Source organism: Athene noctua, chromosome 6 (genome assembly GCF_965140245.1).
Source record: "Athene noctua chromosome 6, bAthNoc1.hap1.1, whole genome shotgun sequence".
In the NCBI taxonomy this organism is placed as follows: domain Eukaryota; kingdom Metazoa; phylum Chordata; class Aves; order Strigiformes; family Strigidae; genus Athene; species Athene noctua.
In genome coordinates this window covers 11,981,233-11,997,431 of record NC_134042.1, presented here as the reverse complement: position 1 = coordinate 11,997,431, position 16,199 = coordinate 11,981,233, and the positions used below count along the sequence as shown (strand labels likewise).

The 16,199-nt window shown below is 43.3% G+C and overlaps 1 protein-coding gene and 1 pseudogene across 1 annotated transcript in view; both read left to right on the top strand.

Annotated features, from left to right (window-relative positions):
- Positions 1 to 5,588, top strand: part of LOC141961820 (cytosolic phospholipase A2 epsilon-like) — a 45,238-nt pseudogene extending 39,650 nt beyond the window's left edge.
- A 3,023-nt stretch (positions 5,589 to 8,611) lies between these two features.
- Positions 8,612 to 16,199, top strand: part of EHD4 (EH domain containing 4) — a 32,932-nt gene continuing 25,344 nt past the window's right edge. The window contains exon 1 of the mRNA XM_074909578.1: positions 8,612 to 8,871. Within this exon, the coding sequence (XP_074765679.1) occupies positions 8,639 to 8,871 (233 nt within the window). The 5' untranslated portion in view covers positions 8,612 to 8,638. The remainder of the gene's footprint in view (positions 8,872 to 16,199) is intronic.

Genomic DNA, 16,199 nt, shown 5'->3' with positions numbered 1-16,199 from the left:
AATTGACTTTCCTCAGCACATCTCTTGTATTGAGCACCACCCCTGAAAAACAAATGCTTCTTTTCTAGACTGCGAGCTTGACTCTCAGCCCAATCACCTGACAGCAGCAACAGACTACCTCATCCTGATTGATACTGCATTTGCCTTTGCTACCAGTTACCCACCCCTTATGAGGCCGGAACGGAAAGTGGATGTCATTTTGCATTTCAACTACAGTTCAGGTTCCCAGACAGGGGTGAGCCTTGTACATTCTTCTTTAGTGATATCTCTGTCTCATCACTGAGTTCAAGAATGGCTGATCCTCTACTCATAGAAACTCTTTTTTTCCCAGTATCTGGGAAGTGTAAATAAGCTAACAGTTTACCAGGGTCACATATCTTTATTGAACAGTACAAGTGTCATCAGAAAGTAAGCATTTAGTAAACCAAATCTACTCTTTTGTATGTGCAGATGTGTTTTAGGTTATTTGAAGGCAGTCAGATGCTGAATGAATGAAGCTAAATGTATTTTAAAATTGTCTATAACTTCTCAATCCAATCATACATATTCTTGCGCATGGGAAAATGTACATTCAGAACAACACAATCATAACAATAGAAGGGTTTGATGCAGAAGGCCAGATATGCAAATAAATGCAATCAGATTTTGTATTTAGGAACTTTAAATACATTTGAAATAAAAAGTCCTCTAAAGGTAGCATTTTTAATACCCAAATATGGGATGTAGATTTTCAAAGACAAGCATGTGGACACAGATCCATCTCATTTAACTCCGACTTTCCAGATCTTGGCTCCGTATAGAGTCTACAACACCTAAATTGGGTATGAGCCATAATCTGTCAGAACTTGGCCCTTACCCCACAAACATTCCCAGTGAAACTGGGTTCTGGTCAAGTTCTGTCCAAGTACTTCTCACGTGATCTGATGTTTTCTTTTGGTTTGTTTTCCTATTGTGGCAACCAGCCCCTGAAAGAAGCCTCTAAATACTTTGCAAAACAGGGAATTCCTTTCCCTACAAAGGTGCCAGATGATCAGGAAACTCCACATCTGAAGGAATGCTACATTGTTGGTGACAAGGAGACCCCAGAAACGCCTATTGTGATATTTTTCCCTCTAGTAAATGACACCTTCCGGGACTACAAAGCACCTGGTAAGTTTACAACTACTCCTCATCTTCACAGAGGCAGCGGCTGCCTTCTTTCCCTTTATTTACTGCGCAATATCTGTTCTTCAGATCATCCTGTAAACACAGATTCAGACTTTGCTTAGATCTGAACCATATCAAGAAGCTTAAAATATGTAAATTTTTGTTGACAGCAGAGCAGCAGCTAGCATCAACCTTTAGCATACATGCCCCTCTTCAGATTTTTTTGGGGACAGATTTTTTCATAGGTAGATTGTAGAGTTTACTGATGAAAAGTATATTCTATTTGTCTGCAGTGGCAGCAGTTGGCAGGGTTATTTCCTCTCCTCATACTTGCCATCCTTTCCTGTTAGAGGCTCTTCCCTGCTCTGGGAATCTAAGGATTTCATTGTTTAAAATAATTTCCAGGATTGTAGTTAAGCAGATAACCTTGAAATCAAAAGTGTGAATGAGCAAAATGATGAAAATGATTAAAATAACAGTGACCCATGCTGACAGCATCTGTTCACTTCAGTGTGTCCTACTTTGAAATTTAACAAGAGTTTCAATAGCAACATTGCTGGTCACTTCAAAATAGATCACTTCTAATACCTGGTACTATATCCCATGACTCCATACTACCTCTGTTGGTTCCAAAAAGTCTCATTTAACACCTTATTTTTTAATCACTTCAATACTGAAAAATTCTGGGCTTGTATATGGTACATTAAATTTAATAACAAATTAACAAACACAGAAACCACTGTTCCAATTGTGTTAATTATTTTCCTTTTTCTTTAAAAAAGCAAGTCATCAAAACTCATACTGTACTTTTGATTTGTAGATACTCTGGATTGAGTTTATGCACATTTGAGATATGCAGCTGGGGTTCTGAACGGGATTCAGATAGTCTAAGGGTATTTACACAGGTAGACACACCATTCTACTCCAGCTCTTCACACAGATCAGATAACTGAAAGGTTGGTTTTTGTAGTTGCCCTTTGTAGAAAGAACTAGAGAAAGGAGAAAAGGAGAAAGAACTAGAACAGGAACTGAGAATTAGCTTCTGTACTGCTCTGTGAGGGAGTCTGCCTTTGCTTTCCCCCTCAGTAATTTCCAGAACCCAGGGATGCTACTCCAAACTCAGCTATCTAATGTCGGGAGAACATCAGATGATGTGCAGATGCTACATGTCAACGCAAAATATCAGGGAATCTAAAAAGGGGTGTTATTAGGTGTGTAGAAGATGTATATGACCTGCATAATATCTGCATATTGATGGAAACGTGCACTGCCTGACCGGTTCGGCTGGTAGCTACAAACAGACAGGTCCTTGCTGGGCCCCTACAGGTGAAGCCTCAGCTGAGCTGACGTGGAAGGACTCGGCCCATGCAGGTTTTTTGGGAGGGCTGCCACCTCTCAGCTGACAGCCAGCCTCCACAGTAGCAGGACAGATGCTGCAAAAAGGCCTGTAGGCTGGAGATGGATGTCTGCCCTTTGTTAGTGACAGGCAGAGATCAGCTTGATTTATAGCGCTTCAGTACCGTGCCCTAGCCCAGATCTGGATTGTACAGCATCCAAAGTATTAGTTCAACTACATGAACAAACAGTTTTTCCATAGCCAACTCATACATCAGCTTGTTCAGCAAAGGGAATTTAGAGCCTGGGCAGTAAATGAATAAAACTTACATATTCAAACTGGGTTACTCCTGCACTAGTTAGACTATTCCACAACTGGAGTAGAAAGGGGAAATCCTTCATGTGAGGTTGCTCAGACTGCTTCACTTGAGCAGTACCAGTTGCTTAAAACTCTGCAAAGCCTGGACGAGTACATACATCAGACTTGCACAAACCCTTCCAGGAAAATCAGAACTCTGATCAATGTTGCTAGATCAATGTTGTTAGAGAAGATTCCCCCAAATGCATGTGGTCCTGTCAGTAAGAGAGATGCTGACTTTCCACAAAGCCTACTGCCCTGCTTTGGTACAGGTATCTGTGACTGTGAAGGTGGATTTTTTTGCTATGGTAACAACCTCCTGCCAATGTGATTGTCTCACTGGAGGCTGACAGAAAAATTTTCCTGCCTCTGATGCTTTCTTGTCTGTGATGAGGTGGGGTAAAGCATTTTACTTTCTGCCTGTGTTCACCTGTGTTATCTATCTCTGGCAGTATTATCTACCATTAGTGCCTATTTCGGCGTTGTTACTGCTCTCTTTTCCTCACACCAGCTGTTACAAAGCTGAGGGGTCTATGGTAAGGATGAGGAAGGAAAAAAAGTGCATGAAACCTCATGTCAGGCATACGGGCTAGCATACAGCAGTGGATCTCTGCATCTTCAGGTCTCTGGCCCAGGGCTGGGAGCCTCAGCTATCCTTTGGCAGCAAAAGGCATATGCTGGAGCCCAGGAATCTGCAGAATGTAACCATATCAATTGACCTTTTCCCTTCCAAGAACCTGTTTATTCTATGTACAGGTAAATGTAAGTTCAGCTTGCCCATACGCTGTGTCCCATCAGGGCAGAGTCGAGCCAGAACTAATATGGCCAAGTGAGCTTCTTACACTCTGAGTGGAGGCAGAGAGCAGTCACTTTTGCAGAGTTCAGGAAGGGCAAGCTTGCATACTGTGCATTGAGTATATCACTTAAACACACCCTCAGCTCAGAGGGTGCATGTTGCATCTACTATATTTAGTGTACAGATGTATTCTCACCAACTCAGTAAATGGTGGGGTGTCCAAAAGAGCAGCTGAATCAAACACTGTCTAGAGCAGATGGCCAGGACCAAGCTGAAATCAGCTGTTATTCTGAATCAGAGGTGATTTATGAAGGTCCTAGAAAAACAAGTGAGGAGATGTGTTTTACATCTTCTGCATCCATAAATTTGTTGAGATTTGCAATTCCCATGGTAAACCTTGGGTAATTTTCTCCCTGTACCAGCAACCTACTGTGGAGGTCCCTATGAATATCTTCTCTGTGACAGCCTGCAAATAAACTTCTGCATTAGCTTTGGATCTGTTTTCCACTGTCAAATTAATTCAAACAAATAAGTTAATTTAATTTGTCTTCAGATCTAATATTTCCAGAGATGACACTTGTGGGACTACCTGTCTAATTATTTTGTCTGGATCTGTGATGCATATGTTGATTATCCTGGGATGATGAAATGGGCATGAAAAGTTCTTTCAGTATTCCTGCCAAATCTTCGTGTTTCGGGGATTATCAAGTTCATTCTCACTGCTGAGGTTACATAAAGCCTGTAAATCTTTACAGTAATAGGTAGCTCAATGAAATGACAGTAAATATTTGTGCCATCTCCTTCTGGGACATGTCCAGATAATGGCTCTGTGAAGTTTTTCAGTTTAGACAATAGAACCTAGGTTTTAAGGTCCGTTTTCTGTATTTTTTTGATAATTCTTCCCAGTAGGAACCAAGAGTTGATGTAGCAGATTGTGCCAGGGGATGTGCTGGGTTGTGCTGGGTGAAAGAATATCTGTCAGGTTGTTGAGAAGGCAGGTGTGCTTTTAGAAAGCTTGAATCACTGAAATACATTTGAGCAGCCTATTTCTGAAGGCATGAAAGCATAGTAGTGAGGAAAATAAAGCGATGTAGAATTGAAGATGGAAGGGACAGAAAGTGGCAGTGGCTTCAGACCCATCACTCACAAAGAGACCATGCTGTCATGAGATCCTTGCTCTAGGTGTCTGCTTTGGGAGAAGGAAAAAGAGTAGTTGCCTTTTACTTGCACCTTGGCTAGAAGTGTAGGGTGCTGTGATGGCTGGGAGACAGCAGCAAGGAGGGGACCAGGACTGAGAGAGCATCAGTGCTGAGGGGGACCTGGGGACCATGCTGATGGCTCACCCCAGAGCTAGAGGAGGGAGCAGGGAGACTCACCCTCTTGTGCTCAAAAGAGGAACTATTCTACTTGTTTTGGCATTTCCAAGAGGACCCAGGACAACCCCTACTCCCCTCACCACCACCAGTTTGTCCACCCCCTGCTGCCAACTAAATGTCCCAGCAATAAAACGCCTATGGAGGGAAGATTTTGAGTTGTCATCCACTGTGTGAGCATGCTTGAGAAACACAAGAGGCCCTAATCGCTTTTTGCTAACTAACCGGGGTCATTGTTTGTACCTTAGGTGTGAAACGTAGTCCCTCAGAGATGGCAGAGGGTGATGTTGCTGTTGCTAATAGCTGTGGTCCATATTACATAAACAATCTGACTTATTCAGAGGAAGATTTTGACAAACTGGTGAACCTAAGTTACTACAACGTCCAGAACAATAAAGACTTGATTCTTCAGGCCTTGTCTACTGCCGTGGAGCGGAAAAAGAAACGTAAGAAAGAGCAACAACTTCAAAAACCACCCAGTGGGGATGGTTCGTGTGTGCCTGATAGAAAGGGAATCCAGCATTTGGCCGACTGCCCAACACTAGGGAATACGAAATCAAATATCTGTGAATCCTGTTAATGAAGAAAAAAACCGAATTTGATTAGGAAGTGAAGAAAAGCCAAAGAATGCTAAGAATAGCACTTTGTCATTGGAAATGCTAAAGCCTGTCTGCCAGCGAAGGGAATAAACACAAAAAACAGAGCTCTTCCTTAATGAATTAATGTGCTTCCCTCGTTGACAACCTCAGGAGTGTGGCTACGTGAGGCTGTGCTCTGCTCGCACTTGCAGACCTTTCAGGCCAAGGCTGAAATGCGTGGACAAGGAAGCGTGAGGACATTTACGTTGACTGTGTCTGTGCTCTACCTGTGCTATAAAAAGAGAGGACTGTCAGTCCAGAAATGCAGCAGGGAACAAAATCCATTGCCTCTAAAACAAAACCAAGAAGCCCATTTATGAACTAGGGAGTTTTTATGTGAATGTAAATAAACAATAAACTTTGTATAATAAAACACAGTTTTGGAGTCAGTTAAAGCAAATAAACATTTTTTCACAGCAAATACATATTAAAGCCATTTCTTTTAGGTGCTTCTTCCTATACTAGCAAGACAACTAAAGACAACATGCAGACTTACTTCATAGCTGCTGAAAAATAACTAAAGAAGGAATTATGCTTGCTCCAGACCTAGATTTGGACTGCCCCAGGATCCTGAGACCCTTCGAGTTTATGATTACATTTAAAACCTCTCTCTACAAAACCCAACTCATGCTAATTTATTTTATTAAGCTGGATTTAAATGATATTGACATATACCAAAGGTTTAAAGCTTTAAAGTTTTTGAGAATGTTACATCTGAAAAGATGGGAGAAACACAGAGCAGATCTAAAATTGTATACCTACTATCACTCACCCAAAAGCAATTTTTTAACGTGGTGTAGGGTATCGCAACTGAAGTTAACAGATCATTAATTTTCAACTTTCTGTCACTCTGTTCATCACATCAACATGGCTTCTTTCAAGCAAACAGTCTGATTTTTGACAGATGGAATCCCACCTTTCTGTTTATTCTTTTTCTGAACTAACTTTTATTCAATGCTACTGATTCATCTACTAGATGTCTTGTATCTACAAGCCCATGTTCCCTACAGGCTTCCCTGCTCCTCAGCTCTGCTCTAGTATCTTTTGTCAAGAGATCCTGTTAGTGTGGGCCAAAAATGGAAGCCTTACAAATCCCTTTGCTCTCAAGGGTCTCCTCCTAGGTGGTGCACAGAAACATAATCCTTCTGTTTACCACTTAGGTGAGTGAACGCTTACCTGTGGTGCACACTACAGGAGCCCATACCACTCCTGTGCGGGCTGTATGCCCAGGGTTTACCTTCCATGGAAACAAGAGTGCAAAGGCAGCAGTCATGTTGATGCATGCTGGATGTCATCGCAATATAGCATGGGATGTAGCCAGAGGGCACAGCCAGACCTGGGAATTTGGAAGCACTCCCAGGTTCCCATAAACAGTTAGAGCTTTATTGTGTTGAAGGGCAAAAATTACCCCACTGATAGAGGAAGCACCTAGGCAGGAAGTCTGAAGACAAGCAGAATGAGGTGTGTGAGTGCAAACACTTCCCTGCCCTTCCTGCAGTTTTCCAGCAGCCACGAAGGGGTCATGGAGAACAATGAACACTTTACCTCATTTCAAAAAGCATACAGTGAAACAGAAATAACTATTCGGTATCTCTGAGCTCTCTCTATTCAACAATACAAAGGAAAATGTCAGGGCTGATCAAAGCGGTGGAACAGCTTCCACACAAGGGACGAATAGATAAGGAATCTGCAACCTAGAAAAAGGACAACGGGAGTGAAAGGCAGAGAAGAGAGAGTTCTACAAAATCTGGAGTGCCCTGTGGGAGATGAACAGGGAGTAACTACAAGACCTGAAGGGGATCAGACAGAACTAGCAAGCACCAAGTTCAAAGTTAAACAAAGTAAGGTAGTTCTGCACACAACATGTAATTAAGTTACAGACCTCTTTCACCCTGGACCTTGCTGTTGATAAAAGCTTATGAGTTCAAAAAAACCTGACGGATGCGTTCACTGGAAAATTTTTAAGGAGTATAAAATACAAAGGCTCCACATCTGCCTCAGTCCTGCGCTGAATCATCAATTCCCAGAGGCTGGGAGGACAGTCTGAGACAGTATTGTACCTGCCTTCTTTCTGTGATGTTCTCCAGTCACTAAATACTGTACACATCAAAAGACAAGCAGGAAAGCAGTCTCATCCCAGCCTGCAGTGCTTAGGTTTTCCACAGCTCAGATATTTTTGGAGATAATAAATGGTCAGGATTAGTCAGAGCTCCTAAAGATGCAGTGATACAAGATTCTTTTAAAAGAAAATACCAAAGTAACGTGAAGAATATGTAAGTAACTGCAAGCATAACTTAATTACCTGTGGATTAACCTATGGGGGAAAGTCATAAAAATGAGAGGAATACAGAACTAAACTGAAAAAGGGGATTTCAAAAAATGAGGAAGCCAGTCAGCAAGACCCCACATGAAATGGTATAAAATCTCCGGACTCAGCATGGAAATTGCAACAAACGAGTTGCAAAACGCGTGCACAGCCCTAAATAAAATGTGAAGCAAGGAACCAAGAAAAGCTAACCCCCACGGCGCTCAGCTCTTTGGCGTCCAAAGGCGGCAGCCATCATCAGAAAAACGCGAAAAGCATTTTGGGCGATTCTGCGTTCGGACCGGAGATGTCAAAGGGTTCCCGGGTTTCGTTTCAGGGGGCTGAAGTTTTAGCGTCGAAGAGCAGCAGGTGCAATTAACCTCCAGAGGCGGATTTGGGGAAAACAAACCTCCAAACCCAAAACACCCAAGCCGGACCAAAAAAAAATCGCCCGATTCTGAAGAAATAACACACCCCTCGGAAAAAAAAAAAAAAGTCCCAGAGGCACCCGACACCACGTGCATGTCCCGCAGGGCGACGGGCGGTGCTGGCGCCGCCCCGCCCCGCCCCGCGGCCGGCTCTGCCCGCCCCCCCGGCGGCTGCCTCGGCGGGGCGGCGGCGGGCGGCAGAGCGGTGGCGGGGTGCTGGCGGCGGCGGGCGGCAGAGCGGCGGGGGGGCGGCGGCGGGATGTTCAGCTGGCTGGGGAAGCAGGGCGGCGGGCGGGAGCGCGGCGGCGGCGACGTGGTGCAGACGGTGACCGGGGGGCTGCGGGACCTCTACCTCCGCAAGCTGCTGCCGCTGGAGGAGCACTACCGCTTCCATGACTTCCACTCGCCCGCCCTGGAGGAGGCCGACTTCGAGAACAAGCCCATGGTGCTGCTGGTGGGGCAGTACAGCACCGGCAAGACCACCTTCATCCGGTGAGCCGCTGCCGCGCCCTCCCTGCTCCCGAGGCGCGGCCCCGCTCGGGGGCCCCGGCCCCGCCGCGCCCCGCCCTGCCCGCCCGGTGACCCTCGCTCTCCTCCCGCCCAGCGCGCTGCTGCTGCGCGGTGAAGGCCCGCTCCGCGCTACCGGCGCGCCCGCGGCGACCCCCGCCGTGAGGGGCAGCGGCGTCCCCGCCCTCCGCGGCCTGCCGGGCGGCGGGGCGGGGTGCGCCCGGCTCGGCCCGGCCCGGCGGAGAGCGGCTCGTAGCTGGGCGGCGGGGCCGTGCCCCTCCCCGGGCGCAGGGTTTGCCGCGCCGTGCCGGGCCGAGGGTGGTGCCGCTCCCCATCCTCTTAGGTGCTCTGGAGCTCTCCTGCCAGCTTCCTCTTTAATAATATTATCTCGGTTTATGTTCTGATCAGAAAGTGTAACCTCGCTGTCTCCTTCCTCTTAGGGGTGTTTTTTGTTGTTGGTTCCCCCCCCCCCCCCCCCCCCCCCCCAATCTCTTAAATTATTTTTTTCTCGTTAAAACGGCATGACTGCATCGGTCATCGCAGACCACTTAACCTTATCTCCTCCCCTTCTTTCCCAAAAGTAGTTTAATGCATAGATTGGATGTAAAGATAAGAAAAAAATGCAAACAATACTTTGGGGCGAAAACCACATGGTATTTGGATTAGTCCTTTTTTTTTCCCCCCTCAGCTCTTTTGGCGAATTTCATTTAACAAGCAAGATCGCTAATAAGGCAGCTTAACGATGTTGCTGCTGTTATAGTATTTTCTGTCTTCCTCGTCTTCCTTTGCTAACTTTGTTAGTGACTGATTTGAGGAAGCTGAAGTGTGACTCGGGTATTACAAGCATATGAATATTTTGCACGTATTTGAGTGTGTTTGCCTCATATGCCCCTTACAAATCAGTCTGAGGTTATACAAAACTCTAGAAGACACTGAGCCGTCACTTCGCTCAAATTTGGAGCTAGTTCTTATATCTGAAGTTCACTACAGTCCTTCTGAGAATTTATAAGTGTTTCTGTTTCGGTTCCAAAGGTTACTGGCAGCCTTGCCATAACAGTTTTCTTTTTACAGTGCAGAAGACCCACCTTCCTTCTTCATTGAACAGTGGTGTTTACTTGTAGTCACCTGAGAGCTTTTCCGATGTTTGCAGAGCTGATCTTGTTTCTTTTCTGGTTTTACCACTAGCTAACTTGGAAGCTTGAAGCTGAACTTGGTTCTTTACCGATTATTACTGAATTCCTGCAAACACTTAAAGTGGTTTTGCTCAGAGGAATATTTAAAAAATAGAAATAGGGCTATAATTAAAAGAAGAAAAACTTAGTTTCAGGATCCCCAAAGGTAGTCACAAGAAAGCATTTGTTTGTGGGGAGGGCAGTTTGGGGTTTCCTAACATTTCTCTAACTGTGCTGATTTTCTTTAAAATTACAGTTGCTTTGGTAGCCTGTATATATTTCCAGATAAGTGTTGTTACCTGGCTTATGGACCATGGATAATACAGAGACATAATGGTCCGAAATATGTGTACCAGAACCTGTTCTGCCTGTCAGCTGGGTTGCTCTGTCATCTGGAAACTTTTTTCCCCTCCTGTAAGTTTCCCTTGGATGAGAACACACTTTCTTGATTTATGGACATTCAGCTTCTCTGTCCTTTGCAGTTGCCCATATTTGACTGCAGTGCCTTGGATCTGGTTTTGGTGCTGTTGCTTTGTGAGTAACTTACCACCTTAACCATAACATACTGAGTAATAGGGTTGACTGTACTAATGTACAGTCTGAAGGAGAAAATAAGTATTATTTATTACAGCTATTTCCAGCTCTTTTTTTAGCATTGGATTATGCTGGGTGAAGATACCCAGACATATTTGACAGAGATGAGGTTTTGTCCTGGCTTCGGCTGGGACAGAGTTAGTTTTCTTCCTAGTAACTGATACAGTGCTTTGGTTTGCATTTAGTGTGACAACAATGTTGGTTAACACACTGATGTTTTAGTTGTTGCTAAGTACGGCTTATTCTACCTTAAGGATTTTTCAGTTTGCTGTGCTCTGCCAGGGAGCAGGTGCCCAAGAAGCCGGGAGGGAGCACAGCCAGGACAGCTGACACGAACTAGCCAAAGGGCTATTCCATACCACAGAACATCATGCTCGGTGTATAAACGGGGGAGTGGGCCAGGAGGGGCGGATCGCTGCTCGGGTATCGAACAGCAGGTGGTGAGCAGTTGCATTGTGCATCACTTGTCTTTTCTTGGGTTTTATTTCCCTCTTTTTTATTATATTCCTTTTCATTACAATTATGATTGTTATTATTTTATTTATTAAACCGTTCTTATCTCAACCCATGAGTCTTTTTTTCCAACTCTCCTACCCATCCCACTGGGCAGGGGAAGGAGTGAGTGAGCAGCTGTGTTGCTTAGTTGCTGTCTGGGGCTTAACCATGACAAGTTTTCAAAGATGTTTTCTCATGCATTTTTAATAAAATACCTGACTTGATGGAGCAGGTATCTTCCTCCGTGGTATGCCCTTTCCTTCACCCTCTTATGCCTTTCTCTCATCCCTGTTTTGGGTAGATTGCAGAATGTTTTAATCCCTTCCTAGGAACTGCAGAAAGCAGGAACAGCTGTAACTGCTTCTAAAGGACCACAGTCTGACCTCATTGTGATGAACATTCATTACATCAGTGTTCGCTATAGAATAGATAATTGGCTGAATTATCATGAGAAAATACTCCATTCAAGGTGGGCAGCAACTTAGACAATAGCGTCACAGTGACTGTAAATCCAATTTAGAGGAAAAAAAAAAGTTAAAAAGATAAGTGCTTGTATGCTGAAGGCATGACATAGAAGAAGACATGGGAAAATATTATAGTGTCGAGGTCAGCCACAAATAAATCTCCCCTCTGGTAGGCTGAATTTCCCCTGGAAAAAATGTCATACACTCTCAAGATTGTTGTGATTCTGTGTTTATTATGGATAGTTTTTCTTAGTGTGAAGTTGGACTACAGGTGGGTTTTTTTCCTGCTAGCCTTTTAACAAGCAAAGATTCTTTCAAATCTTAAGCTGCTTTTTGTTCCACATTTTTCCATTTCATAGTCAGGAGGGCATGCTAGATATACTTAAGTGTTTACTATTAGGTTTATGTGTGAACATAACAATTGTGTTTAGCTGACAAATATTCATTTGGGATTTACTTTGATTTAGACATTATCGTGAGAACTTCATATTTTCATACCTCTGACACATCCACATCCACCCAGTTCCTTCCACTGAGTCTTCATGGAAAACACTTGTCTAGCAATGACTGAATGTCCCTGGGGAGCACGATATGCAAACAACCGCTTCCAGGTTTCTAACAGCTCTTCTGGTTTTTCACTTGATGCTGTTTATACTCTTTGCACTTGGAACAATGCAGTGAAACTGGCCAGTTTCGCTGTTTAAGGTGCAGCGTAGTGATACTGTTTTATTCAAGTATCTAACAGTGCTGACAATTCAAACAAATATATCCAGAACCAAATGTCTGATTGTTTTTAATGGGGTGGGAGGATGGGTGAGAGCCAAATGCTTATCTTGCATGTGAGCTGCTTGGCCTTGCAGCTTCTGTAATTCTTTCAACTTCTGACTGCTTTAGAGAAAGGAGTGCGGGAAGGAAGGACAGGAGAGGCAAATTGCAGTGTATGAAAAAGATAGGAACTGGTCAGTGCGAGTTTGTAGTTACTGACCTTTTTCTTTCCTTCTAACAACGAATTAAACTTCCAGTCTGATAATGTTTAACTTGTTAATAACTTTTCTATTTTAAAAGCGTAAGAGACGGACTTTAATTTTAAAGAACTTACCAAGATGAGGAAAAACAGAAGTAAAGGCCTCAGCTTGCCAGGCTGTGCTTTTACCTTGCTCATAGGCATTACTCAGAGGTTAAAATGGTAAACTTCCTTCTGTTTAACTCAACCAGAGCTGGGTTTTCTGAAAACACTCTTTCATACGAATAATATCTGGAGTCAGCAAGTAGTGTGCAATCGCTTGTATGGTAAAAACGAGCTGGATGTATTTCTTCTGGGTAGAAAAGGTCCCTCTTAATTTCTTTGGGTGAAAGCTGAAACTTGTTACTAGCTCTACATGAGAGTTTTGAGTTATTTGGAGCAAAATTCTTACACTAAAACATCTGCTGGTTTTGTTGTGTTTAAAAGAAAAAAAAAATCCAAAGCCTAGAGGATTAGGCGCAGTATACAGCGTGGAGGTGAGCAGCCTTATGAAAGGAGACTTGAGTTTGTCTCCCCATGTGTTACACAGTATCCTGCCCAATTGCTGCTCTGTGCAGCTCACCTGCATTCGTGCGTTAGCATGGCTTCGCTAAAGCATTTAGACTTCAGATGATTATCAGTACATGAAACTATGAGTAATCTTTGCTATCTCTGGAACTCTGTAAACCAGTTTCCCGTAGTCTGGCTATAGATCTTGCAAAGGAACATAGATGAATGTTTATTGGCAGAGCAGAAAGGTTATAGCCCAGGTAAAAACAAAGGGAGAAGAATCAACAGGATGTCTGTCGTTTGATCTAGACTGTCTTTGGGATGTTGTACTATTTTTAAGCATTCTTCCTGTGAACCTTTTTGAACTCCCTCTCTGCTGAAAATTCCTGAGAAGGGCATGCAGTTGTGAATGCTAAAAATCCAGGTATCTTCCTGTGTTCATATAGCATGCTGTACAAAAACATCTGCAGCTTTTCAGTTCACAGAAGACTGCTCATCCCTTTTGTGTGGCTAAGTGAAACTGATACTTTCATGCTGAGAGGAAGTGTCATAGAGCTTGTACAGCCAGTGCTCAAGAACAAGGGTTTATTTTAGTCTGTACTGATTCTTGATGTGCAACTGTGAGCCAGTCTTAATGGAAAATACCTGCCTTGCAAAGTGTTTCCTATCTCTGTTGGATAGCTGTACCAGGCTCAGCTCTGTGACTGTTGGGTGGGATTCAGTATTTGGAAGGAGATCTTGCCTTCCTGGATTGTTATCACCATAAAAGCCTGTTTTTAAAGCTGCATCCGTGACATTAACTTGGAAGTACCATTGCAGTTCAGTAGCACTTTATTCTTGTTTAGTCATTTCAACCAGCAGCTCATATGAATTTGCATTGTTTGAGGTCTGGGCTGTAAATACAGGTGTTGGAGATTCTGAAAGGTGCTCCATACTGCCAACTCTGTGAATTCAGCAAGCGTTACATGTGCAGCAACTTCATGAGCAGGCCGTGAGATTATTTTTAGTCACCTAATAGACCACCACCACTGAATGTCCATAACCATGCCCGGCAGGTTCATGAGCTTATGGTGCTCAACAGCAATTATCCTGTTACCCTGGAGGTGTCTTATCCTGTGGGAAGATCCCATCATACAGTTTTCTGTGACCTGGGATCTGGGGCTTGTGTATTTAACTCAGTACAATGTTCTTTACTGATGTTTTGGGAGCTTCTTGTCATGTGTGTTGCCACCTTATGAACTGCTGCTGCTGTCAGCAGAAGTCTGGGTAAGACATTTCATGTCAAGAGAAGAACTTAGTTACGAGTCTTGTGGAGACCCTTTCTCTTTAAAAAGAAGGGCAATGAGGAAAAGCAAAATTGAGAGACTTTGAGGTAGAACATTCATTGTGGCAAGTTAAAAATCTTATTTTAGATGATAAAAGTATAATTGACCTTTCAAAATCAATGCTTTGGATAAGTCCAGTCTGGAAAATTGTAGTAGCTCTTGTGAGTTAGTCTTTCCATCCTGTTCTAGATGGCTCTGGTCTGCAGTGGTGTTCTGTGAGGAGGCAGGAACGCACTTTTTGTGTTTCAGGTACTTAGCTGTTTGCTACAACACTTGAAGGTCCTGGGTTTCCATGCATAACAGGTTCAACTGCAGAGCTATCAGAGTTTTGTCTTCATTTTGTTACATGATCTACTTCATAAGATGAGGGATCTGCTGGACTGTACCTGCATGTGCAGAGAGGTTTGAGTGTTGGGGTTTTTGAGTGTTTGGAGTGTTTTATTCCCCTGTTACTGTGCATTAGGTCCAGCTTATTCTGGAAGTAGAACAAACTGACTTTGGCACGTTTTGGCGTGACTGTTCTTATGTTCCTCCTTTCCCACAGTTTTTAACATTGACCTTTTTTTGTTTGTTTGGAAGCAGAGAGTTGCAGGAAATCTCATATAAATTAACTGTTCTATACTTTAAGCCTCCCAGATCATAGGTTGAGCTGTTTGGAGCCAGTTTTTTAAGGCTAGTGGAAAAAGATCTTTGAAATGTGTAGTATATATTTAGTTCCTTAAACTCAGCTTCTGTGCACTGATCTATAAAGTCTGTGAATGTTTGGGTGCTGAATTTAAAGACAGATATTTCAGCAAGTACAGACACTTTGCAGAATTTTTTTTTTTTCAGCAAAAGCAGCCTGCAAGTCCTATCAAATCAGTATTGGTTTATGAAATGATAGAAGAACAGGCATAATGCTGTTAGAAATAAGGGCAAGAACAAATCTATTATTCAAAGACTGATGTTAATATAGAAGTACTCAAACCAAACTAGTGCTGTAATTGTATATAGGACCATCACCTGTGCCTGAAGCAGAATTCTCATTTAAATCCAGCTTTGATTTTGTAAAAAGGTAAAATTGTAGCTGGTTAAAATTGTGGGTTTTTTTTAAGAACTTCAGGATGACTGGAGCCCATGGAATTAATAAGTACGAGATGACTTGAGTTGATTGGAGAATTCTAATGTTCCTGTAATGTCACATTACTGCTTACTTGAAAACAATTTGGTCTTAGTCTCAGGGTGAACATCTTCAAGATGGTGCTGTTGTGAATGAGGACAAAAGCACTCGTACTTTAAAGTTAAGCAGGGTTGTCTGCTTCTGTTTTTGAAAACTGGTAGTTGTCACAGTGTCAGCTGGAGGAACGTTGTAAGCAGGAGGCTTGCTTGATAGGCTTAGGGCTTCCCTTGCTTCTCACTTGCCATTCAGGAAGGGATGCAGACAGGCTTTTTCTGTAAATACATGCTCTGGTTCTGATAAGTTTTAGCATTTTAAATACATGCATCCTTCATTTGCGACATTGTTTTCTGGAAAGTCTGGACTTGGTGTATCAGACTTGGTCCACTGAGTATGTGCTGTCTGCATCTCTGACTGGACTAATCAAAGGGAAATGCAAGATGGTTTCTGTTGGTACAGCACTGCCTGACTCCATGCCTCTCAGAAGTACATTACCGTTAGGCCTCAAGTTCTGCAGGTCTGACGTACTAACAATTACTTTTCAATATGCGGGTCAAAAGAAAAAAATCCTTTCCTCATTCCCAAACAGATGTA